Source organism: Coregonus clupeaformis, chromosome 30 (assembly GCF_020615455.1).
Source record: "Coregonus clupeaformis isolate EN_2021a chromosome 30, ASM2061545v1, whole genome shotgun sequence".
In the NCBI taxonomy this organism is placed as follows: domain Eukaryota; kingdom Metazoa; phylum Chordata; class Actinopteri; order Salmoniformes; family Salmonidae; genus Coregonus; species Coregonus clupeaformis.
This window is the reverse complement of record NC_059221.1, coordinates 15,361,952-15,386,835: the sequence shown is the minus strand read 5'-3', so window position 1 is coordinate 15,386,835 and position 24,884 is coordinate 15,361,952. Positions and strand designations below refer to the sequence as shown.

The following is a 24,884-nucleotide window of genomic DNA, read 5'->3' as shown; positions in this document are numbered from 1 at the left end:
CCACTCCCCCTACAGGACAAGCATCATCACTGCAGCGGTAGCCTAAATACAACCTTTTATCATAACCTCCTTTTGCAAGCTCAAAACAAAGCAAGAAAACTAAATACCATAAGTTAACGAAGAACGACCAATAGTAAAAGCACCAACAGCATTGCAGACAGAGGCTTTGTTGCTGGTTCTGTTCCTTGTCACAGATCGTTTTTAATTGGATTTCTTCCATCTACTTATTTTCTTTCTTCTTGTCCTGAAAATATTAAATATGATCACAATTTGCATATTGTGAAATGTGCTTATATGAGGAAAAAGTAAACAGTACATTCCATGCTAGATTCATCTTCTGTCTGTGAAAAAACTTAAAATAAATAACCTTCATGGCAAGAAGAATGAGTTTTCTGAAAATGGTCACAAAGTCGAGGAACAGGTCCACGCAATGCTTTCAAAAGACAGAAAAACAATTACTTCATTGCAATTACTTTATATATTATTTTTCATTCTAATACATCAGCAAGTAAAAAGCTTTACTACTGCTTTTTTGGTGAACTGTTGAAAAGCCTCACCAGATGTAGTCCTTGTCTCCGTTCTCTGCTTTCTCAATGATGAGCTGAGTGTCGAACAGAACAAGCCACACATAATGACCAGCCCCAGGTTCATGTGAGCCTGTTAGTGAAGAGAAGAGCCATGTTACACCTGGGTCACCTTGCTGAGACCTCCTCACACAATTATACTACACACTTCCAATGTATGAGTGGAATCACTTCACATCCGAATCACGAGAGAGATGGATCTATAAATATTTAGGCTACCTTGAAGAGTATCGCTGATCCAAAGAACATGTTCACCACAGACACCAGGAACAAGATGGACAATCCAGACATCAGAGTCCCTGAAATGAACAACAAATAACACATCACATCAAAGAAACATCCAAGAAGTAAATCACATCGTAAAACAAAATATATATATACAGTACCAGTCAAAAGTTTGGACACACCTACTCATTCAAGGGTTTTTCTTTATTTTTACTATTTTCTACATTGTAGAATAATAGTGAAGACATCAAAACTATGAAGTAACACATATGGAATCATGTAGTAACCAAAAAAGTGTTAAGCAAATCAAAATATATTTTAGATTCTTCAAAGTAGCACCCTTTGCCTTGATGACAGCTTTGCACACTCTTGGCATTCTCTCAACCAGCTTCATGAGGAATGCTTTTCCAACAGTCTTGAAGGAGTTCCCACATATGCTGAGCACTTGTTGGCTGCTTTTCCCTCACTCTGCGATCCAACTCATCCCAAACCATCTCAATTGGGTTGAGGTCGGGTGATTGTGGAGGCCAGGTCATCTGATGCAGCACTCCATCAAGCTCCTTGGTCAAATAGCCCTTACACAGCCTGGAGGTGTGTTTTGGGTCATTGTCCTGTTGAAAAACAAATGATAGTCTCACTAAGCGCAAACCAGACGGGATGGCATATCGCTGCAGAATGTTGTGGTAGCCATGCTGGTTAAGTGTGCCTTGATTTCTAAATAAATAACGACAGTGTCACCAGCAAAGCACTTCCACACAATCACACCTCCTCCTCCATGCTTCATGGTGGGAACCACACATACGGATATCATCCGTTCACCTACTCTGCGTCTTACAAAGACGGTTGGAGCTCTCGTTGTCGATAAACTGTATATTGACAACCAAATGTTCCGCGACACAAAGACCACTCCATGGCTATTCTGAAAGTTCTAATAGAGGAGTCAAATAATGGAACACCCAATACTAGCCATGGTAGGGATTGTAATAATAAAGCACATTTATAGTATTTATAGTATTATATAAAGGGATAAGACGGTATTACAAGAAAAGATAACAAGCAAAGTTATATCTTCAAATACAACTAAATTAGAACACAATGTCAGGCGTCAGTGTGTAGCGGTAGGACGGAGTCAGGCGCAGGACACAGAGCTAGTAGACAACGTACTTTACTCGTAAATAACAAATGAACATAAACTCCACGCAGGGAGGACAATCCCACTCACCAGTCGATAACACCAAACATAGAACAAACACGCACACAACACAGTGGGAGCCAGAGGGTTAAATAGGGAACAAATCATAGACATAATGGGAACCAGGTGTGTACACTGAAGACAAAACATGTAGAACCCAGAAACATAGATCGGTAGCAGCTAGTACGAACGCCGAAGCCTGCCCGAACAAGTAGGAGGAGCAGCCTCGGCTGAATCCGTGACACACAAGTACTCAATCAACATAGTGGATATAAAAACATAGCAAAGGCACAGTATGTGGGAATGTGTGGATGAATTGTGATGGAAGGTGTGGTATGCATTTTTGTGTTTGCAGCCAAAACAGAAAAATAAATGCGGTCAGAGACCTACTTGAGCAGCACCGCCCCCTCAAGATTCTGAGCCTGCCTGGCAGGGTTGGTCCTACAAAACCAGAGCCCCCTGATGGGAGAGCATAATATACGAGGAAATTCTCAAAGCTGCAATGAGAACCTTGACGACCTTGTACCTAGCCGGTGGGTTCCGGTGGGGTACCCCCACCCAGGTAGTGGCAGTGCTGGCAACACTGGCTGCAGTAGCCCATGGGGAGGGGGTCACACTCGGACAATCAGAGAGGGGGATTATTATTGTGGCCCAGGTGGCACAAAATAGGTCTGACTGCACGGAGATGCTTGGGAAAAATGGTTACAACGGGGGCCCAGAGTGTTTGTGTCTCAGGTGAAAAGGGTGGATCTGATCTCCATCACCTAGGACTTGACATAGATTAAATAGATTAATCAAATCTCACATTGTTGTCAATTTTTGCTCGATCTTGCATGCTTTCTCAAACAGCTGTAACTGTATATGCATTCGTAAATCAGGTCCTTTCTTGAGTTGGGCTCTGGGATGTAACAACCGTTGAGCATCTGATCTTATGGTTGATTATGGAGGAAAGGGGTTGAGTGTGTTAGAGTATGTGCGTGTGTGTTTATCCCACATCTGTTGCAAGGGGGTAAGGATGTTAGGGAGAATATAGGATGAACCACAATAATTGTTTGCTAAAATAATAATTGCTTGTCAAAAATGTAATGTAATACAATGGCAATCTGGGTTATAGGTTAAAATCCTACGCATGAACTGCTGACATTATTACGCATATTAATTGATAATGATGGAAAATAAGATATGCAAGATATTTGAATAGATATATATTTTTTAATAGCTATATATGTATTGAGGTGAGAGCATTGGAAATGCTTTTGGCGGTTGACCAGCTTCTGTTTTGTGGGTAGCACTGTGTGCTGTTTTCGATGGATGGGTCCTGGCCTCTCGGGGGCCTAGGGATCCGGGGGGACGGGAGTGGTATGCCGATCACTGGGATGACTGCCCAACTTGGGATGGGGAGGGGCTTTAGCGGGGGAATTAGTGGAGAACAATTGGAGGGTTACTTAGTAGCAATGCAAATATCATGGTACAGCTATATGGACACTCAATCACTATGGTATTTTTTATTGGTAAATGTACAAACATATATAATGATGAATAGAATTGAAACTTGTATCTCATTATGGTATGTGGTGAAATAAGTATAGCCAGTTATAATTGTTTACATTTACGTCATTTAGCAGACACTCTTATCCAGAGCGACTTACAGTTAGTGCATACATTATTCTTTTTTTTCTTTTTTCATACTGGCCCCCCGTGGGAATCGAACCCACAACCCTGGCGTTGCAAACGCCATGCTCTACCAACTGAGCTACCTCCCTGCTGGCCATTCCCTCCCCTACCCTGGACGACGCTGGGCCAATTGTGCACCACCCCATTGGTCTCCCGGTTGCGGCCGGCTACAGCAGAGCCTGGATTCGAACCAGGATCTCTAGTGGCACAGCTACTAGAGCCTTAGACCACTGCGCCACTCGGGAGCAGAATATAGATAATAACAAAAGAAGAACAATATATACATGGCTCAAAGAGAAGGAATATAATATCTATTGTTTACAGGAAACTCATTCAACAATTCTAGATGAAGTTGTGTGGAAAAAGGAATGGGGGGGGATATACTTCTCCCATGGGCAAAGAAACTCAAAAGGGGTGATGATATTAATTAACAGTAATTTCGATCAGAATGTGCAAATTGTCCAAACAGATACGCAAGGTAGATGGATTATTTTAAATATGTTATTGGACCATAAACAGATATGGCTCATTAACCTTTACGGACCAAATAATGATGATCCACACTTCTTTGACAATATTTATAATAAATTATCAACCCTGCAAGCAATTCAAGACTCTATTATTATGGCGGGAGATTATAATACAGTTTTAAATAGCTCAATGGACCGTAAAGGAAATCAGACTACAAACAATCACCCTCATGCTCTTAAGGAAATCGTGAATGTGATGGATACATTAGAACTAGTAGATATACATGGCGGAGACTCAATCAAGCTAGTCGTCTTGACTTCTTTCTTATATAATTCTCGTTGGCATCAAAAGTTTAAAAAGTGTTGATAGGGGACAGAATGCGGTCGGACCATCATACACTGCTCAAAAAAATAAAGGGAACACTTAAACAACACAATGTAACTCCAAGTCAATCACACTTCTGTGAAATCAAACTGTCCACTTAGGAAGCAACACTGATTGACAATAAATTGCACATGCTGTTGTGAAAATGGAATAGACAACAGTTGGAAATTATAGGCAATTAGCAAGACACCCCCAATAAAGAAGTGGTTCTGCAGGTGGTGACCACAGACCACTTCTCAGTTCCTATGCTTCCTGGCTGATGTTTTGGTCACTTTTGAATGCTGGCGGTGCTTTCACTCTAGTGGTAGCATGAGACGGAGTCTACAACCCACACAAGTGGCTCAGGTAGTGCAGCTCATCCAGGATGGCACATCAATGCGAGCTGTGGCAAGAAGGTTTGCTGTGTCTGTCAGCGTAGTGTCCAGAGCATGGAGGCGCTACCAGGAGACAGGCCAGTACATCAGGAGACGTGGAGAAGGCCGTAGGAGGGCAACAACCCAGCAGCAGGACCGCTACCTCCGCCTTTGTGCAAGGAGGAGCAGGAGGAGCACTGCCAGAGCCCTGCAAAATGACCTCCAGCAGGCCACAAATGTGCATGTGTCTGCTCAAACTGTCAGAAACAGACTCCATGAGGGTGGTATGAGGGCCCGACGTTCACAGGTGGGGGTTGTGCTTACAGCCCAACACCGTGCAGGACGTTTGGCATTTGCCAGAGAACACCAAGATTGGCAAATTCGCCATTGGCGCCCTGTGCTCTTCACAGATGAAAGCAGGTTCACACTGAGCACATGTGACAGACATGACAGAGTCTGGAGACGCCGTGGAGAACGTTCTGCTGCCTGCAACATCCTCCAGCATGACCGGTTTGGCGGTGGGTCAGTCATGGTGTGGGGTGGCATTTCTTTAGGGGGCCGCACAGCCCTCCATGTGCTCGCCAGAGGTAGCCTGACTGCCATTAGGTACCGAGATGAGATCCTCAGACCCCTTGTGAGACCATATGCTGGTGCGGTTGGCCCTGGGTTCCTCCTAATGCAAGACAATGCTAGACCTCATGTGGCTGGAGTGTGTCAGCAGTTCCTGCAAGAGGAAGGAATTGATGCTATGCACTGGCCCGCCCGTTCCCCAGACCTGAATCCAATTGAGCACATCTGGGACATCATGTCTCGCTCCATCCACCAACGCCACGTTGCACCACAGACTGTCCAGGAGTTGGCAGATGCTTTAGTCCAGGACTGGGAGGAGATCCCTCAGGAGACCATCCGCCACCTCATCAGGAGCATGCCCAGGCGTTGTAGGGAGGTCATACAGGCACGTGGAGGCCACACACACTACTGAGCCTCATTTTGACTTGTTTTAAGGACATTACATCAAAGTTGGATCAGCCTGTAGTGTGGTTTTCCACTTTAATTTTGAGGGTGACTCCAAATCCAGACCTCCATGGGTTGATACATTTGATTTCCATTGATAATTTTTGTGTGATTTTCTTGTCAGCACATTCAACTATGTAAAGAAAAAAGTATTTAATAAGATTATTTCATTCATTCAGATCTAGGATGTATTGTTTAAGTGGTCCCTTTATTTTTTTTGAGCAGTGTATAATTCACACATACATTACTCTTACTGAATTTCCACGTGGGCGAGGATATTGGAAATTTAATCAAAGCTTATTGGATGATAACTTGTTTTTAACAAGGACAGAGGAATTTATAACTGATTTTTTCCGACATAACATAGGTACAGCAAATCCCCTTATTGTATGGGACACCTTTAAATGTGTCTTTAGAGGCCATGCAATTCAGTACTCATCTCGAAAAAAGCAATTTAGGTCAAAAGAGTCCATACTAACAAAGGAAATAGAAGGTCTAACAGAACAGATAGATAGCAATAAAAACTTTAACATAGAGGCTCAGAATAAATTAGAGGAAAAACAAAAAGAAATGGAGAAACTTATTCAAGAAAGATCAAGTGTAATATATTATAACAATAAAGCAAACTGGATGGAATATGGGGAAAAATGCACAAAATTATTTTTTAAATCTTCAACATAATAAAAAATAATAAAAAAATAATTTACTGAAACTGGTTACAAATGACGGAGTCACCCATGATCACCAAACTATATTTTGAAGAAGGAAACAAAGTACTTTAAGCATATGTTTTCGTTTCAGTCACCTCCATCTCCTCTAACTGAAGCTAATTGTAGAGATTTTTTTTCTATTGCTAATGTAAAATTAACAGCCATACAGAAAGAATCATGTGAAGGTGAAATTACAGAGGAGGAACTTCTGGATGCAATTAAATACTTTAAGTCTGGGAAAACTCCAGGGTTGGATGGCATACCAGTCGAGGTATACCAAACCTTTTTTGATATACTCAGAGGACCGTTATTAGCATGTTTTAACCACTCCTATGTAAACGGTAGATTATCAGGCACTCAAGAAGAAGGTCTGATTTCATTATTACTGAAACAGGAAAATATAAAGATCCAGTCCATTAAAAAAATTGGAGGCCCCTTACACTTCAGTGTTGTGAAGCAAAAAGTCTAGCAAAATGTATAGTGCATAGAATTAAAAAGGTATTGTCGGACATTATTCATTCTAATCAGACAGGTTTTTTACATGGAGATACATTGGAGATAATATAAGGCAAGTACTGGAAACAATAGAATACTATGAAAAATCTGGGAAACCAGGCCTGGTATTCATAGCAGACTTCAAAAAGGCATTTGATAAAGTACGACTGGGGTTTACAGTGGGGGAAAAAAGTATTTAGTCAGCCACCAATTGTGCAAGTTCTACCACTTAAAAAGATGAGAGAGGCCTGTAATTTTCATCATAGGTACACGTCAACTATGACAGACAAATTGAGAAAAAAAAATCCAGAAAATCACATTGTAGGATTTTTAATGAATTTATTTGTAAATTATGGTGGAAAATAAGTATTTGGTCAATAACAAAAGTTTTTCAATACTTTGTTATATACCCTTTGTTGGCAACGTTTTCTGTAAGTCTTCACAAGGTTTTCACACACTGTTGCTGGTATTTTGGCCCATTCCTCCATGCAGATCTCCTCTAGAGCAGTGATGTTTTGGGGCTGTCGCTGGGCAACACGGACTTTCAACTCCCTCCAAAGATTTTCTATGGGGTTGAGATCTGGAGACTGGCTAGGCCACTCCAGGACCTTGAAATGCTTCTTACGAAGCCACTTCTTCGTTGCCCGGGCGGTGTGTTTGGGATCATTGTCATGCTGAAAGACCCAGCCACGTTTCATCTTCAATGCCCTTGCTGATGGAAGGAGGTTTTCACTCAAAATCTCACGATACATGGCCCCATTCATTCTTTCCTTTACACGGATCAGTCGTCCTGGTCCCTTTGCAGAAAAACAGCCCCAAAGCATGATGTTTCCACCCCCATGCTTCACAGTAGGTATGGTGTTCTTTGGATGCATCTCAGCATTCTTTGTCCTCCAAACACGACGAGTTGAGTTTTTACCAAAAAGTTATATTTTGGTTTCATCTGACCATATGACATTCTCCCAATCCTCTTCTGGATCATCCAAATGCACTCTAGCAAACTTCAGACGGGCCTGGACATGTACTGGCTTAAGCAGGGGGACACGTCTGGCACTGCAGGATTTGAGTCCCTGGCGGCGTAGTGTGTTACTGATGGTAGGCTTTGTTACTTTGGTCCCAGCTCTCTGCAGGTCATTCACTAGGTCCCCCCATGTGGTTCTGGGATTTTTGCTCACCGTTCTTGTGATCATTTTGACCCCACGGGGTGAGATCTTGTGTGGAGCCCCAGATCGAGGGAGATTATCAGTGGTCTTGTATGTCTTGCATTTCCTAATAATTGCTCCCACAGTTGATTTCTTCAAACCAAGCTGCTTACCTATTGCAGATTCAGTCTTCCCAGCCTGGTGCAGGTCTACAATTTTGTTTCTGGTGTCCTTTGACAACTCTTTGGTCTTGGCCATAGTGGAGTTTGGAGTGTGACTGTTTGAGGTTGTGGACAGGTGTCTTTTATACTGATAACAAGTTCAAACAGGTGCCATTAATACAGGTAACGAGTGGAGGACAGAGGAGCCTCTTAAAGAAGAAGTTACAGGTCTGTGAGAGCCAGAAATCTTGCTTGTTTGTAGGTGACCAAATACTTATTTTCCACCATAATTTGCAAATAAATTCATTAAAAATCCTACAATGTGATTTTCTGGATTTTCTTTTCTCAATTTGTCTGTCATAGTTGACGTGTACCTATGATGAAAATTACAGGCCTCTCTCATCTTTTTAAGTGGGAGAACTTGCACAATTGGTGACTGACTAAATACTTTTTTTCCCCACTGTATATATAAATGCCTGGAGCATTTCAATTTTGGAGAATCTCTTATAAATTGGGTTAAAATCATGTTTAGTAACCCTAGGTGTAAAATAGTAAATAATGGCTATTTCTCAGAAAGTTTTAAACTGTCAAGAGGAGTGAAACAAGGTTGTCCACTATCGGCATACCTATTTATTATGGCCATCGAGATGTTAGCTATTAAAATCAGATCCAACAATAATATCAAGGGATTAGAAATCCAGGGTTTAAAAACAAAGGTGTCATTGTACACTGATGATTCATGTTTTCTTTTAAATCCACAACTTGAATCCCTCCACAACCTCATAGAAGATCTAGATACATTTTCTAACCTCTCTGGATTACAACCAAATTATGATAAATGTACTATATTATGTATTGGATCACTAAAAACTAAAACATTTACATTGCCATGTAGTTTACCAATAAAATGGTCTGATGGTGATGTGGATATACTCGGAATACATATCCCAAATGAAATAAATGATCTCACTCCAATACATTTTAATAGACAGTTAGCAAAAATAGATAAGATCTTGCTACCATGGAAAGGTCAATACCTGTCAATTTGTGGATAAATCCCCCTGATTAACTCTTTAGTATTATCCCAGTTTACCTATTTGCTTATGGTCTTGCCTACGCCTAGTGAACAGTTTTTTAAATTATATGAGAAAAAAATATTCCATTTTATTTGGAACGGCAAGCCAGACAAAATTAAACGGGCCTATTTATATAATGAATATGAATTTGGAGGACAGAAATTAATAAATATTAAAGCATTAGACCTATCACTAAAAGCTTCAGTCATACAAAAGTTATACTTAAATCCAAACTGGTTCTCTAGCAAATTAGTAAGATTGTCTCACCCAATGTTCAAGAATGACCTTTTTCCCTTTATTCAGATTACAACCTCTCACTTTCAGTTATTTGAAAAGGAAATAATCTCCCAAATATCACTATTTCTAAAACAAGCCATAGAAAGTTGGTTGCAATATCAATGTAATCACCAGAAACGACAGAACAAATAATGCAACAAATATTGTGGTTAACCTCAAATATACTAATTGATTAAAAAAAACATTTTTTGAAGAAGAAGAAATGTTTTTTAAAAGTATAATCTTCGTAAATGGTCTCATCGGTAGAACTGGTGGAGTCATGTCGCACATGCAGCTAACAAAAACATATGGAAATGTCTGCTCTACCCAAAATTACAACCAAATAATTGCAGCATTAACGCAAAAATGGAAGAGGAAAGTGGAAGGGGGAAAAAGTAAGGAACTTGTCGGTCGGCCTTGCATTAAAGAACATCATTGGTTAAAGAAAACTGTGATAAATAAAAAAGTATACCAGTTTCATTTAAGGACCAAAAGATTGACAGCCGTCCCATATACAGTGAGGGAAAAAAGTATTTGATCCCCTGCTGATTTTGTAAGTTTGCCCACTGACAAAGAAATGATCAGTCTATAATTTTAATGGTAGGTTTATTTGAACAGTGAGAGACAGAATAACAACAAAAATCCAGAAAAATGAATGTCAAAAATTTTATAAATTGATTTGCATTTTAATGAGGGAAATAAGTATTTGACCCCCAGATTTCTGGCTCCCAGGTGTCTTTTATACAGCCCAGAACTACACGGGAGGATCTTGTCAATGATCTCAAGGCAGCTGGGACCATAGTCACCAAGAAAACAATTGGTAAAACACTACGCCGTGAAGGACTGAAATCCTGCAGCGCCCGCAAGTTCCCCCTGCTCAAGAAAGCACATATACATGCCCGTCTGAAGTTTGCCAACGAACATCTGAATGATTCAGAGGAGAACTGGGTGAAAGTGTTGTGGTCAGATGAGACCAAAATGGAGCTCTTTGGCATCAACTCAACTCGACGTGTTTGGAGGAGGAGGAATGCTGCCTATGACCACAAAAACACCATCCCCACCGTCAAACATGGAGGTGGAAACATTATGCTTTAGGGGTGTTTTTCTGCTAAGGGGACAGGACAACTTCACCGCATCAAAGGGACGATGGACGGGCCATGTACCGTCAAATCTTGGGTGAGAACCTCCTTCCCTCAGCCAGGGCATTGAAAATGGGTCGTGGATGGGTATTCCAGCATGACAATGACCCAAAACACACGGCTTAGGCAACAAAGGAGTGGCTCAAGAAGAAGCAAATGTTAAAAAATAATACTTTCAATTTCATCCCCCAAAAATCTCAAAGTAACAAAGTCGTCAAATTTGTAGTGTTCATTTAATGTTCAAAGCATCCTGAATACACCTGACCTGTGTTTTTGTTTTTTTTCCACCCTGGTCATAGGCCTAAAACATGTCAAAATAAATAGAATTGCAGGACACCTCTAGGGGTTGTGCCAGGGGGCAATGAAATTCACATAGCAAATCTCACTCCAAGCTTTCTTCAAAAGTTGGCAGCCCTGAATAAATAATAATAATAAAAACATTTACTGGAAAAATTGTGCAGATGCGAAGTTTGGAAACAGAATTACGGTAATCTCCCTCAGTTTTATTATGTTACCAAACTTTGTATTTTGTATCTGCACAGTTCTTCCTGTAAATGTGTTTTTGTCAAATGTTCAGTGGAAATTGTTAAAAGTAGTCTTTGTGCATAGAGTGGTATGGTTTGTTCGATTTGAGCGTCTCGACGTAGAGACATCGTCACGTAGCAAAAATTATTCTTCTTCGCACTAATTTATAGTGCATACCACTACCAACTGTACGGATAATGAATTGAATAAAAAAAATAATAATAATTGCAAAAAATAATCATAATAATCATACAAAAGACGAAAATGTCGCTAGTCCGTCGTTGTTATTAGTCCCCTGATTCCCAAGGTACATAGCTCATGGTTCCTACCACTAACGCTACACTCATTAAAAACTACCCCATTCCACTACTTTGACCATGCCACAGGCCTGGGAGGACAGGACACCACAACTCAACACACCCTGTAACACTTCTGAAGTCAAATATCGTATACCCAAATATTTCTCTGCACCACAACATCTATTTTCTGTGATTTACATTCCATTTCTGCGGTACAGTTGATAACCATAGCTATGAACGCTAAGAAGCCAACCTTACTGAACCATATATCACTTGTTGACCTATCCCCCTGTGCTGGCACAGATCCACTAATCACGGGTATCCTCTCAGGATCCCTCACCCTTGAACCATCCTCCTCTACTTTCTTCACTGCCTCAGCATACGACACCTGCACTACTCTGACACTGGCCACCTCCACCTGCCTCTCTCGCACCGGACACTTACGATTCCCAGCAACATGGGCACCCCTACAGTTGAGACACACAACTTTATCCACCGAAACTACACAATCCTCTGTCCCATGCCCTCCTGCACACTTCCCACATCTTGAAATCTTTATCATACACGACCATAAACGTTGCATCTGAAACAGCTCAGTGGATTTGGCACAAAAGCTCTAACAGGATAACTGATATATCCTAACATGACTTTGTCGGGTAAAGACTCTGACTCAAACTCAAAAGGACTGACAGTGACTGTTTCACCACGCTCACCACCGGATCTGCGTCACACCAAACGGCGGGCGTCACAACCTCACTCCTTTTAATGGTGCCCTGTTACTAAGAGCAAAGCAAGAAACATATATTGACCCAAGTTGCGTGACATGGGGAGCCCACTCCCTATGGTCAGAAGAAACACAAACAAATATCACAAGTCCACTACAGTTTACCTTCACTGATTCAACTGCACCCAACTCCTTCCCCACCCACCCTGAAACCACAAATGGATCTGCCAAAAGTCAAGGATCCACTTTCTCCAAAAACGTCCTTCCTACTGGACCAGATTCGTATTTATCATGCTCATCGATGTCAGGCTCGGGCTCCGAGCTCTTCACCACACCTTCCACTTCACTTAACTCGCCATCATTCACATCCATTTCACCTCCAGAACTCGATCTGGCGCACAGCTCACTCTGTTTGCACTTGATACCAATCTTCTTCGACACCCCATCTCCATTTTTATCGCCATCTTCCTCAAATTCAACTTCAACCTCTGCTTTCCTCATTCTCTTTGACCTCTTCTTCCTCTTTTTCCCCCCTCCATTCTTCCTAAGAAATCCACCTTTCTGTGTCCGTCCCAATATTCATCTTCTCCCAACATTGCTTGCGGCCCACACTCATCTCGACACCAGCCTTGAAGCTGTCTGCTCTGTTTCTCTCTCTCCCTCGGCATCCCGACCTATAGCAATAGCAAGTGTATACGCTTGTTTTCTCTCGCTGTCACCCAACAACGTTGTTTATTTCGTAGCAAAAAATCATGTACATTTCTGTATATTCTATGCCCCAAATCCAATGGGATGGACATATGTTTTTAAATTTGTAATACAACACATGTCAGAATCTTTACAAAAAACAACACATTTCACAATCTCTACAAAAAACACAAACAGACAAGGAAATATAATCAAATTTTTATTTTGCCACTTCTGCCCAGTTTGCCTCCAATATACATGTATTTCTTGCCAAAAGCTATCGTGTAGGCCTAATATTTGTTTTTATCCAGAGTGATTTACAGGAGCAATTACGGGTTAAGTGCCTTGCTCAAGGGCACATCGGCATATTTTTCACCTAGTTGGCTCTGTGATTCAACCAGCAACCTTTCAGTTACTGGCCCAACGCTCTTTACCGCTAGGCTACCTGCCGCCCTATTGGAAGTATGACCCATTTTACACTGAACAACAATGTATAGGCCTAAATGTGTGTTCATGATTTACAATTTACATTTAGCTTTATTTTGTTTAATTATAACAATGTCAATGAGAACCACTAAATACACACAATATCAACAACCAGATATCTTTGGTTATTCATTAGGATTGGTAAACATTCATTCAAATGTCTTAAGTGATCAACACACACAGTAAAAACGGACATAAAACATGAATTAAAAAACCAACTTGATTGTACTCATATAAAATAATGCTGGTTTTGCTCATTATTTATGGAATGGCAAACAAACATCTACCCCCTGAATGTGGTTATTGTTTGTTGATAACACAATGTCGTTGGTATCATCTATGATGATTGGAGGAGTCATTCGAAGGTTAGAGTAATGTTTGAAAGGCACACTTTGGAGGAAAAGAATCAGTGGCGTTTGATGAACTTTACACAATCCAAAAACACTAGCCACAAAATATAATTTGGCAGAGGTTTTGAATATTGTTGTTTTGATAACCTGATTTGCAGTGGGCAAATAATACACAAATTAACACAAATTGTAAAAATAAAAAAAATGAAAATATTCCACAACTCCTAATGCTTGATAATACAGCGTTTGACCACATTCAGCATGGCATACGTGTGCATTATCTGCATATATCTGACTGAATTGGAAATGCACAGTTGTCACTTTTAGCAGTCTTACTTATAAAAACAAATAGTGCAACTTCTGTCATTTAGTATTCCAAGAAAAACTGAAAAATAAATGTGTAGACTGGACCAAATATATTAAGAGCAACACTATACTGTACTTCTGCTGAGCAGCCTACAACCATGGGCCTACAACCATGGGATCCAGTGTGTCGACATTCAAGTGACCAGATTGAAGAAGTTGGTCCCAAATTATAAACGTAAAGAGCTTTATAAAACTTTATAACATCACTGTATGCTATTCAGAAAAAATTTATATAATGTTGCTAATATTTTAAGCTCTTCAAAATTATATATACTTATAATGTATTCAGTACTTATTGGAGAGGCATTTTGCATTGTTGGCCATTTTACAGTAAATAATACAAATATTTACATACTTAAACGTCAGTTAAACGTATAGTACATGAGCATATGCTGACTGGTCATATATCCAGGAAAATGTAAAGATACATTCCGTTGGCATTCTGGATATGATTGTGACCCACCCGTATAACAAGTAGCACTGTAGTCCATCATGATTACAGAAGAGGATTGCATAGTGAGATTGGAAGAAAAAAAACAAAACAAAAAACAGTTTGAGCTGCTTGGTTTTTGTGTTTGTTTAGAAAAAAGGCACAATGATACAAGTGTCCTGAGTCAGATCAGGCCATGCAGGCTTCTGGTTTGGCAAAAATGAACCACTTTATTCATATTCATTTGGAGTGATTGCAGTTCTCTACGGTATTTTGGTTCAGAGTTATCAGACAGTGGTTGACAGACAGACAGAAGCTCAGAGTCTCAGAGAAAAGGCCTTAGAAAGTCATGAAGTGCTCGTCTGAACCAAATACAATGCATGTGTCTCTGGGTGGTGAGCATACAAATACAATGTTATATGAATAGAATGTTATTATTCTATTTCTATGGTGGTGCGCATGTTCCTGGCCAGGTGCTGGCTAGTCTGGCAGTGAGAGCAGGGTCCTCCCGCCTCCATCATGGCACTCTTAGCTCCCCCAGTTTGATGTAGACGTCTTCAGCCTGACTCAGGTCCTCAAACACTGGCAGCAGGTGGAGCAGCTCAGCATCCTCCACATCATCAAACCAGGACACCACAGGAACCTGAGGGAGCAACAGAGAAACCATTCACTTACTTACTAATGCTTTGTTTGCAGTGTTGGGGTATTGACAAACTATATATTCTTGTTGTATATATCTGTCCTAAATCAAAAGTTCATATTTGTTAAATAATGTTGTTGACTCATCCTATACTCATATGTGGCCAAAGCATAAATGGAATTGAAAACACGTAATTTTTTTATTTCATTTTTACATCTCAAAACAGACCATTTAAAAAATGCTTGCTATTTCCTCATAGAGGATGATGTCATCCTACTCGCCTGATTATTTTTAATGGCCAGTATATGCCCACATCATTCTGTTGTTGGGGTAGGCCCACACCATTCCAACACATAAAAGCTGCTTTTTAACATACTTAATTACTTCTTCTTTTTTTAAGGAAAACTATTTCACTCATATTGTAATTAATTATAGGTCATATTACATAGACATCTGGGAACACTGGACAGATATTTTAAGTGGAATATAAGGTTAAACTTGTTTTTTTAAAGTGAATAGAATAGGATCAGAATGCAGTAAAATCTGAACTAATATCATGTTAATTATCACTTTGAATCCTGAAAGAGGTCACAGTTAAGTTGAATGAAACCCAAACTCACAGCATTCTCAGGGTGGAAGATGTAGGAGGCAGGAGAGTTGTCCAGGATGAGGGTCTTATGGAGCTCTCTGCCCAGTAGGCTGAGGTCTTTGACATAGAAACCCTGGTGGAACACACAGGACTCCCGGAAGAGCCGCGCCCGGAACACCCCACACTGATCCAACAGGTCAGTCACTGGGTCTGCATACTAAGGGAGGGCAAGTAGGGAAAGGGGGGTCAGGGAATGCAGGAAAGGGCAAGACCAGAAGTGGGGAATGGAAAGTAGAGGGTAAATGGGAATTTGGATTTGGTGCAAGATGTCACCAAGGTTTACCCAAGCTACTAATAATGTACAGTTGCAGTCAAATATACTGGCACCCTTGCACTTTAAAATGGAGTTCAATGGGGCAGAATGTTCAGTTCTCTCTTTTCAAAACTGGTTGAATGGCTATCTTTACCCTGTATGCACCTTTAACTTCCCACAGGTGAGATAAATAACACAGTAAATGAGAATAACTTGCCTCCAACCAAATACATTTTTAATATTTGAGTCCGGGCAATTTTGTTTTTATTTTTTGGGGTCCTGTGCAGTTGTAAATCAAACAAATACACATGTGAACACCATTTTTTTTTTTTTTACTTATTTTATAAAAAAAATTTAATTGTGCAAGGGTGCCAATATAGTTGACCACAACTGTAACTACACATTACATTTAAAATGTATGCTAGCTCCTAATATGCAAATTCACAAAGCTGGTTGTGGCACTACAAAGGTCATCTAACGCATGGGGGAAAGGCTACAGAGGGTTGGGAAAGAGAATATTTAAAAAAAAAACTTCCTAAACTAGTATTGAAAATGAAGAGTAATCTTCTCACGAAGAATAATAGGGAAATGTCATAACAAGACAATGTTTTCTTCTTCTTTTTCAGCTTACCTTGGCAAGACTGGCCGTAAACAGAACACACTCAAACAGCTCTCCCATTCGCTGTAGGAACTCATCCACATACGGCCTCTTCAGCACGTATACCTGAAACAAACACCTGGTATGAATGTTTGGTAACACTTTGCATTATACTGCGATTATACCTAGCTATGTAATAACACTATAATTACTACAGTAACAACACTAAAGTAACAGCATTCTTATTACATATTCCTTTACTAATTGCGTTGAAATTGCATAGTAATGGCATATCCGGAAACAAATATTATATTATATTATTATTATAATATTCACTCTTCCTCTGTAGTCATACTTATATTTGTTCCACATTACATTAAATTGTTGTTGTCATTGTGTCCATTCCAGTTGCTGGTGGCCAGTTCCTGAAACAAGTAATCAAGAATAGGCCGTGCATGTGTTAACCAGCCTATCCTGGATTACTTGAACCAGGCAGAGGCCCATGGCGAACACTCCCAAACCAAACAACAGTACTCACATGCTCAGTTGTGCATGTGCATTTTTTGCATGAAGTTCTGCATGCAAAGGATACAATAAAGTATTTAAATATTATCCCTGGTGCAGTGCATTGGTGAGTAAATTCTGTTCCACATTTTCTCTAAAAATTACTTATTTATGAAAGGTGAACTAACTATGCTGAAATCACTTGTTTTCTTTATAACGCTTACACTTCCTTTCCCATTCAACCTCACATCTGGCCAGTAGAGGTCTCATGGCGCCCATAACAAACCTCATCTGTCCTAAAACCCATCCTATTTTAAGCTCAGCAAACACTGAACTCTGAACACATCAACATACAGTACATGAACACCAAGCTACCCGACTCAACAAGCACACATACTGTATTTAGTTCACATATTTTACCTGGTGTGTGGTCCCCTCAATCTCCACAGGCACTATGAAATCTGCATTACTAATAGGCTAAGGAAAGAACACAGAGGGAGCCGTTGAACATTCTAATGTAATTACATAAGATAAAATCACTAAGACCTAGACTATAATAACCCCATAAATATAATATAGATATATACAGTATATAAAAATAAAACCATTATTCACTTTATGATATTTCCTCTTTTAACTACTGTTGAAACAAATACCCCTACAAAACCCTTTAACAGTGAGTTGACAACAGCGGGAGTTACAGTAAGAGTTGAATAGTGGTTGGTAGCTACCTTGAATGAGCTATGCACCAGTGTTTCATCCAGGTCTATGACCAAACATATCTTCCCCTGGTCCTGAGGTATCATCTCTGGCAGCAGGCTGGGCCCAGATGAGAGCTGTCGTGGAGGAGACAGAGTACAGACCAAGGTAACTACTGTATCTGTACAGAGCACTCATTGGGGACATCAACACATATTGCCCTTTTTTATTAGACTGGCTTTATGCTTCATAAACACAGTGCCTCACTCTACTAGCATTAAAAATCAAATAACATTTATAGATTTCCACCAACCAATGTAACTACAGTATAATAACAGTGTCGCAGTGTAACAGCTGTGGGCTGTTGACAGCAGATGGACTTGATAGGCTATAGGGTCTATACTGTATATATGCATGTTTAATCAGATTCAATTCAGAGACGCAAACAATACCCAGGCCTCACAACAGCTACAGCTTCCTCACTGCTCCAGTGCTGCCTAGAGGACACTAGGTAATATCAACAAACATGAAGCTCATTAGCCCCTGTTACATGATGCTAACGCTCATCTACACCTGACAGCCTCACTGGTGGCCAGTGGGCAACAACACCTTTTCATGCTTCTGTACAAATTGGTTATGATGCACCAGAACACAAAATACTGTACATATCTAACATATCTTATGTCTCCCACATGAACTGACATGCACATCACATTATCCACTCTTTGTAGGCCCTCTGCACCTCTGTTTTGCCTTAGTGGATTACAATTCACTCAGCTGTCTTATCATCGTAGGAGATCAATGTGAACAGACCTAAACTACTCTGTAGCTGCCAACCGTCATGGTAGTGTTCAAGATGTTCACAACAGGTGCAACAGCTATTCCATATTGCAACATGCTGTTATAACATCCACTGGCAATAATCCCACACATTTTCACGGGACTATAGGTATTGCTCAACAGAGGAAAGCTATCAATTTCCGATGTAGTTATTTTATGCTTTTCCTGCAATCACGCTGGAGTAGTTAAACATGAGATAAGGCACTAGACAGTTGTAAAATAAAAAGCCTGATAGTTGTTTGACAAAAAAACACTTTGCTAGATATACAACTGTACACACAAGAGTATCATATCCTATAATAAAGTCTAACATGGCAAATTATAATTTGTGAAACTTTGTGGCAAAAACTATTTATTCTGAATCTGCTTTAGGTGTCCAAACAAGCTTTGCAAACATAACAAAATGTAAAATGACACTTTTTTTTAGGCTACATAAAAGTCCCATACTTGGTTGAAATACAGCAAACAACAGTCCATACACTCTATTTCTGATATGGATAATTACAACAACAATGCTGCGGAGATGCTGAGAGGAATAAATTATGTTACCTTGACAACGTCCCCATTGTCCTGTGGCTCCAGCAAGGCATCCTGGGAAGGTGGCAGTGGTTTGGGGGCAGCCTGTGCTCCTCTGAGGCAACAGAAAAGTGCTTTGAAGAGGTTACAGCTCCTAGGCTTCTTCAGAGAAGACCTGCTCACCTGGCCTGTCATAGGGGCAAAAATAAGAATGCTTTTAATGTGTGTGAAAATTAGCTGTGACACAACCAAGCTTTTGATCCAAATTGAGTGATATATGAAAATGCTATTCACCAACACATTATGCTGATTCTCACACTGCAATGAAGGTTCTCATAAGCCAGGTAGTTGGATGGGGTGAGGGAAATGTATGATGTTGTGAATTTCTCAACATTTTCCCATGAAGAAGTAAGGAGTCTTTCCCCCATTTTGAGAGACATCGTTACTGCACATATGTAGAATGAACTCCTTGCTCCCTTTACGAAAGGGAGCAAGGACAGGCACGCACACACACACACCCACACACACTGGGTTTAATGAGGTTGCTGTTGCTGGAAGCGCCTGTACATGTTATATAATCACAGAGAGGGCGGGAAAACCCACACTCTTCACCAGGCAGTGACTGCGTCTCAAATGGCAGCTTATTCCCTATTGAGTGCATTACTTTTGACCAGGGCCCTGTGGCACTGGTCAGAAGTTGTGCATAGGGAGTATGGTGCCATTTGGGACACAGACAGTACTTTCTGCTGTAGAAAACACAGACAGAAAACATTCCAACCGTTTCACTGACTCTCCTGGAACAAGTCCTTTGGCTGGAGCGGAGCGAGCTGAAGCCAGTCACACCTCAATGCTCCAAGCCCCCTTTGATCAGTCACTGTAAAAATGTGTCCTAGTTCACAGAGGTTCCACCACAGGGGGAAATTAGCATCTATTCTTTGGTTGGATTGGATATGCATAGCACCCCTGTTAATATATGTATGAGAGTTTAAATGCAAATTAAATACATGGATGGCTCTGATATACAGAACATTGATGCCTGCACTGACTAAAGCTATTGAAGGGATTAATAGAAAAACGGATTTAAAAAGAAAAAGTGTGATTGGTTTCAATGCAAATCTTCAGGAGCCTTGTTCACACATCTGGACATTCTCATCATATTTTGTAAAGTGCAAAAGATAGTCAGTTATTATGAGTCGCTCGCTTGATTCATAACCTCCATCCTTGATCCTAACATTTAATCTCCTTCCATCTTCCCTCATTCTCTTCCTTTAATCTTTGGGAGGCTTCTGTAGCCATTGGAATGGTGGGCAGGGGTGATGTTGTGGATGTTTGTGTGCGTCTGTATGTTGTAATTTGTATGTGTATGTTTTGTATTGTTTAAAATAAAAAAAAAGGTGAATTCCTCTAGGAATCCTCTAGGATTTTAAATGGTGAGTTCATAGTGTGACCTTTTTCAATTCCACTCCTGTAAACAACCATGCTACTCCATCTATATAAAGACATACAGGACACTGGACCCTGGCCTGGGTGTGATCATTCAACACATATAGAATAGAATATATACAATAGACAGCCTGTCCTTGGGCCACAGGAAAAATATATGCCATGGGTCACCGGTTAAAAGCAGTTTCAACATTTTTTCTGTAAAATAAAACATTTGTCGTAATAATATTTGAAGGGCACCTACATAAGGACACATTCATAATGGAAGTGCTTTAGTATTTCTAAAATGTAATTGTCAACAACTACAAGGGTAAATTTGCAGTGTTCATGTAGTTGTTAGCATAGCTAAGCATTTGTGAAATGCTCATGTACTGCTTGTGAATGTGTTATGAAGTCCTTATAAGGATTTTTAGGTACCTTTCAAATAAAGTGTTACCGAAATTGTTTAGAGCTGACCTGTATAGGCATATTGCCAATCAGTGTACATGTAATAGTAAAAATGATTGATGTTGTGGATATCCTTCATCAACACATACATAACATGCTAGTGCCAAAGGGGGGAAATAACCTCTGAGCATAGGGGCCCAAAGCCATTTTAAAGGGAAGGAAAGCCTATTCCTGAATATATGAAAACAATATTCTAATAAAAGAGAAAAAAAAACGATCTATAATAATCTATAATATTTTTCTCTGCTGAGCAAACATAGGATAGCCCTTCTGCTCCTATCACACATAATCTGGTATTGTACCATAATCAAAGAGCAGTACACAGTGGCGTAGCGCAGTTTTGCGGGCCCCCGCAAGGTCTGAGCACATTTTTATTTGCAGTTTTATAGCTAATCTCATGCTATTCTACACATTTTGCAATGAGGCTGAGAATTTAGCATTTTTACAACTAATTTCCTGCAATTCTACACATATTGCCAAAGGTCTATAGAGAAAATGTGCCGTTTTATAGCTAATCTCATGCTATTCTACACATTTTTCCAGTTTTACAGCAAATTTCCTATAATTCGAAACATTTTTGCCATGGTTTATGACGTGTTTATATGCTATCTGCATTTGGGGGGGTTGGGGGCCCCGAGAGCCCGTGGGCCCCACCGCCTTGTGGGGGCTGCAGGGGTGTGTGGTATGCCATTGGCAGTAGAGTACCAGGCCTACCCTTTAATTTAAACCAAAGTGCAAAAGCATTAAAAAAACGAATCTTTGAAACCGCGCTTTACAATGGGCGGCGGAGGGAGGAGGGCGTGTGTTTGTGCATACCACTGTCAACACCGACCGCGGCACCTGGCATTTCTACGGTTATGCTTTGTCATCTTTCATCAGCGACCGTTTTAGGTTTAATTTCCAACAGCCAAAGAAAAAATATCATACACTTGTCAATCTTTATATTATATAGGCCTTGGATATATGTGGTATTTTTCTAATGAGATTCGGATTGTGTACCACACTGGCGCGCATTGATCTGCCTTGATGTATTTGTCTCCAGGCTGAGCCTGCGAACAAAAACAAGACATGGCTGTGCTGTGTGTATGGCTGCAGACAGATGTGACAGTAATATGGAACGGCGCCATACAACAACTAGAAAATAAGATAAAGCATAAATCATAAACACAGGACAGGCTAAATGCTGGGGTGGTTTGGTTTACCATTTTACGCGCGAAATGATCAGTATGTCAATTAATTAAATTATCATTATTATCTATAATCATATCCCTAAATGTCCAGTACGATGGCATTAGATAACATAACCTTGATTTGATCCATAGAAATACTGTAACATCAACAAAACGGAATCATTTGATGGTCTTCAAAGTCCAATAATGTGCGTAAATAGGTAAGAAATATTGATTTGACTAATTGTTTAATTACAATAGGCAACAAACACTGTTTTAATATTCTTTGCAGGTTTGAATTCGTGATGGCATAAAATCTATGCAATGTAATGCAGTTTTTCAAATAGCCTTTACTCTCGCATTGTCAAAAATGTGTTTGAACCAGAGGGGAAACCCTTTCCAATGCAGGTGTCCCATAATAACTGAAAATCAAGCCATGTTCAGCATCAGTTGCATATGTGGGTTTGAAACATCATGAAATATAATATAGGCATTTAATATAGCCTATTTGTATGCAAGATTAATCAAATGTGTAGTAGGCTGCATAGCCTACCGTCAAGAGCAGTGTGCTCTAGAATGTCGCGCGCAATGTCCGCGACGTTGGAACTGTCAAATGGACGTGATGGGAACCTGTTTACATCAACGTTAGGGTGCATACATTTCATTACTTAACGAACCTTCTCCATATCAAACCAACCTTCAAAACTATCATTAAACCCATGTTTAATCAGAACAAACAATAAAAACGGGAGCGTATTCTATTCTTACCTGTTTTCGGTGACAATTGAATGTCTTCTTTCTGTACTTGAGTGATGATAGAACTTTCCATCTGACAAGCACAGAGCCCTCAAAATCCAATCCGTTCCCGAAACAGAGATAAGCAGCCTTCATTAGGTTATATTGACAAGTTACTAAAGGATTGCCTTGATAACTGTCATCCGTGGCTGTGTTGGATTTGTAAGAGTCTACATTTCATCAGCAACAATGTTTCTTTATTCCTCGCTTCTTCTGTTGTCCACACATGGGAGGGGCAGGGCGCTTGGATATGTTTTCGTCTTTGCGATTCCCTCTGCTGCGCCTCTCGGTTTACTTTATCACTAGTATATTTCCCGAACGGCCCCTTCCTGTGTCTGCGAAGACCTCACTTTTCGTTCCAACAACATGGAGAATACAGGCGAAAGAAGAAAAACAACCGAGGAAATGGGGCAAGAGGAAATGGGGCAAGGGGGCGGTTTCAAGTTCCCCTTACTATAGATAAACAACACCGTCAAATTGATATTACCGAGAGGAGGAAAATAAAACAGATTACATCGGCGGAAATATTTCTCTAAATGAGAAATGGTTATGAATAGAATTCGATTTTAAATGTGAGATTTGTTTTTTCCCCTGTGCTTTGTTTTTCTTCGGCGGGACTTCAAGGGTGCCTTGAAACCGTTGCTCGTTTCGGATTGGATCTTTGAAAAGTGGGAGTTGCAAAGGCATTCCTCGCTATTCTGCACGCTCCACACCAAAAAATTCCAGCGCTGGTTTTGTCACAAGTCGAGTGAATTATTATGAATATTATTGAAATCAATTGCATTAGTCAATTAGGCAAAAAAGATCAAAATATAATTATAATATTAATAATAACAACAATAATAATAATAAAATAGTTTTTATTTGATATCATTGATAATATTATCAATATTTAATTAATTGAAATACACAGGACTTCAGTAATTGCAGTAATGACAAAGAAAAAAACATGACTTCTAATTTGTCATAAGAATCATTCAAGTTTATGCACAGTATATGATTGTTTCCTTTTTTTGCAAAATATAATATTTATGTGCATCATAACGCTGATCATCTGTTTTGTTGATTTGTTGTAATTTGCCAGCACTACATGACAACACTTCCTCATACGCAGATCATTGAAGAGGTAGCTAAGTATTTTTTTATTGTGAATTGCAGTGCTGCACGCATCACATACTTCTTGAGTTGCACTGTTGTTTCTATTTTTGATTGTTGACTAAAAAATACATTACACCAGTACCACAGAACCCATTGAAATTGATGAATGAATGTGTTTCTTGATGCATTTTTAAATGCTTTTGACGCTATGAGATGCTGAGCATCCATAGGTGTGCTGTAGCTCAGTGTGGTCCTCTGTAGATCAGTTGGTAGAGTATGGTGCTTGCAACACCAGGATTTGGGTTTGATTCCCGGGACCACCCATATGTAAAATGTATGCATGCATGACTGCTTTGGATGAAAGTGTCTGCTAATTGCCATATATTATACAATAACATCTTCGACAGCACCAGTGAGTGAATTTCAGAACATTCTCCTTTAGTGCAGTAAGTGCTGAGCGCATTGAGCTG

General features: G+C 40.0%; 1 protein-coding gene across 1 annotated transcript; it reads right to left on the bottom strand.

Moving 5' to 3' along the window:
- Positions 1-13,955: 13,955 nt before the first annotated feature.
- Positions 13,956-23,931, bottom strand: LOC121545807 (carboxy-terminal domain RNA polymerase II polypeptide A small phosphatase 2). Its single transcript, XM_041856647.2, has 7 exons — positions 23,290-23,931; positions 19,496-19,650; positions 18,139-18,243; positions 17,828-17,884; positions 16,937-17,029; positions 16,024-16,209; positions 13,956-15,406 (listed from the first exon to the last, which is right to left on the bottom strand). The coding sequence occupies exons 1-7, from the start codon at positions 23,348-23,350 to the stop codon at positions 15,281-15,283; spliced, it is 783 nt and encodes a 260-aa protein (XP_041712581.1). The 5' UTR covers positions 23,351-23,931; the 3' UTR covers positions 13,956-15,280.
- Between the last annotated feature and the right edge of the window lie 953 nt (positions 23,932-24,884).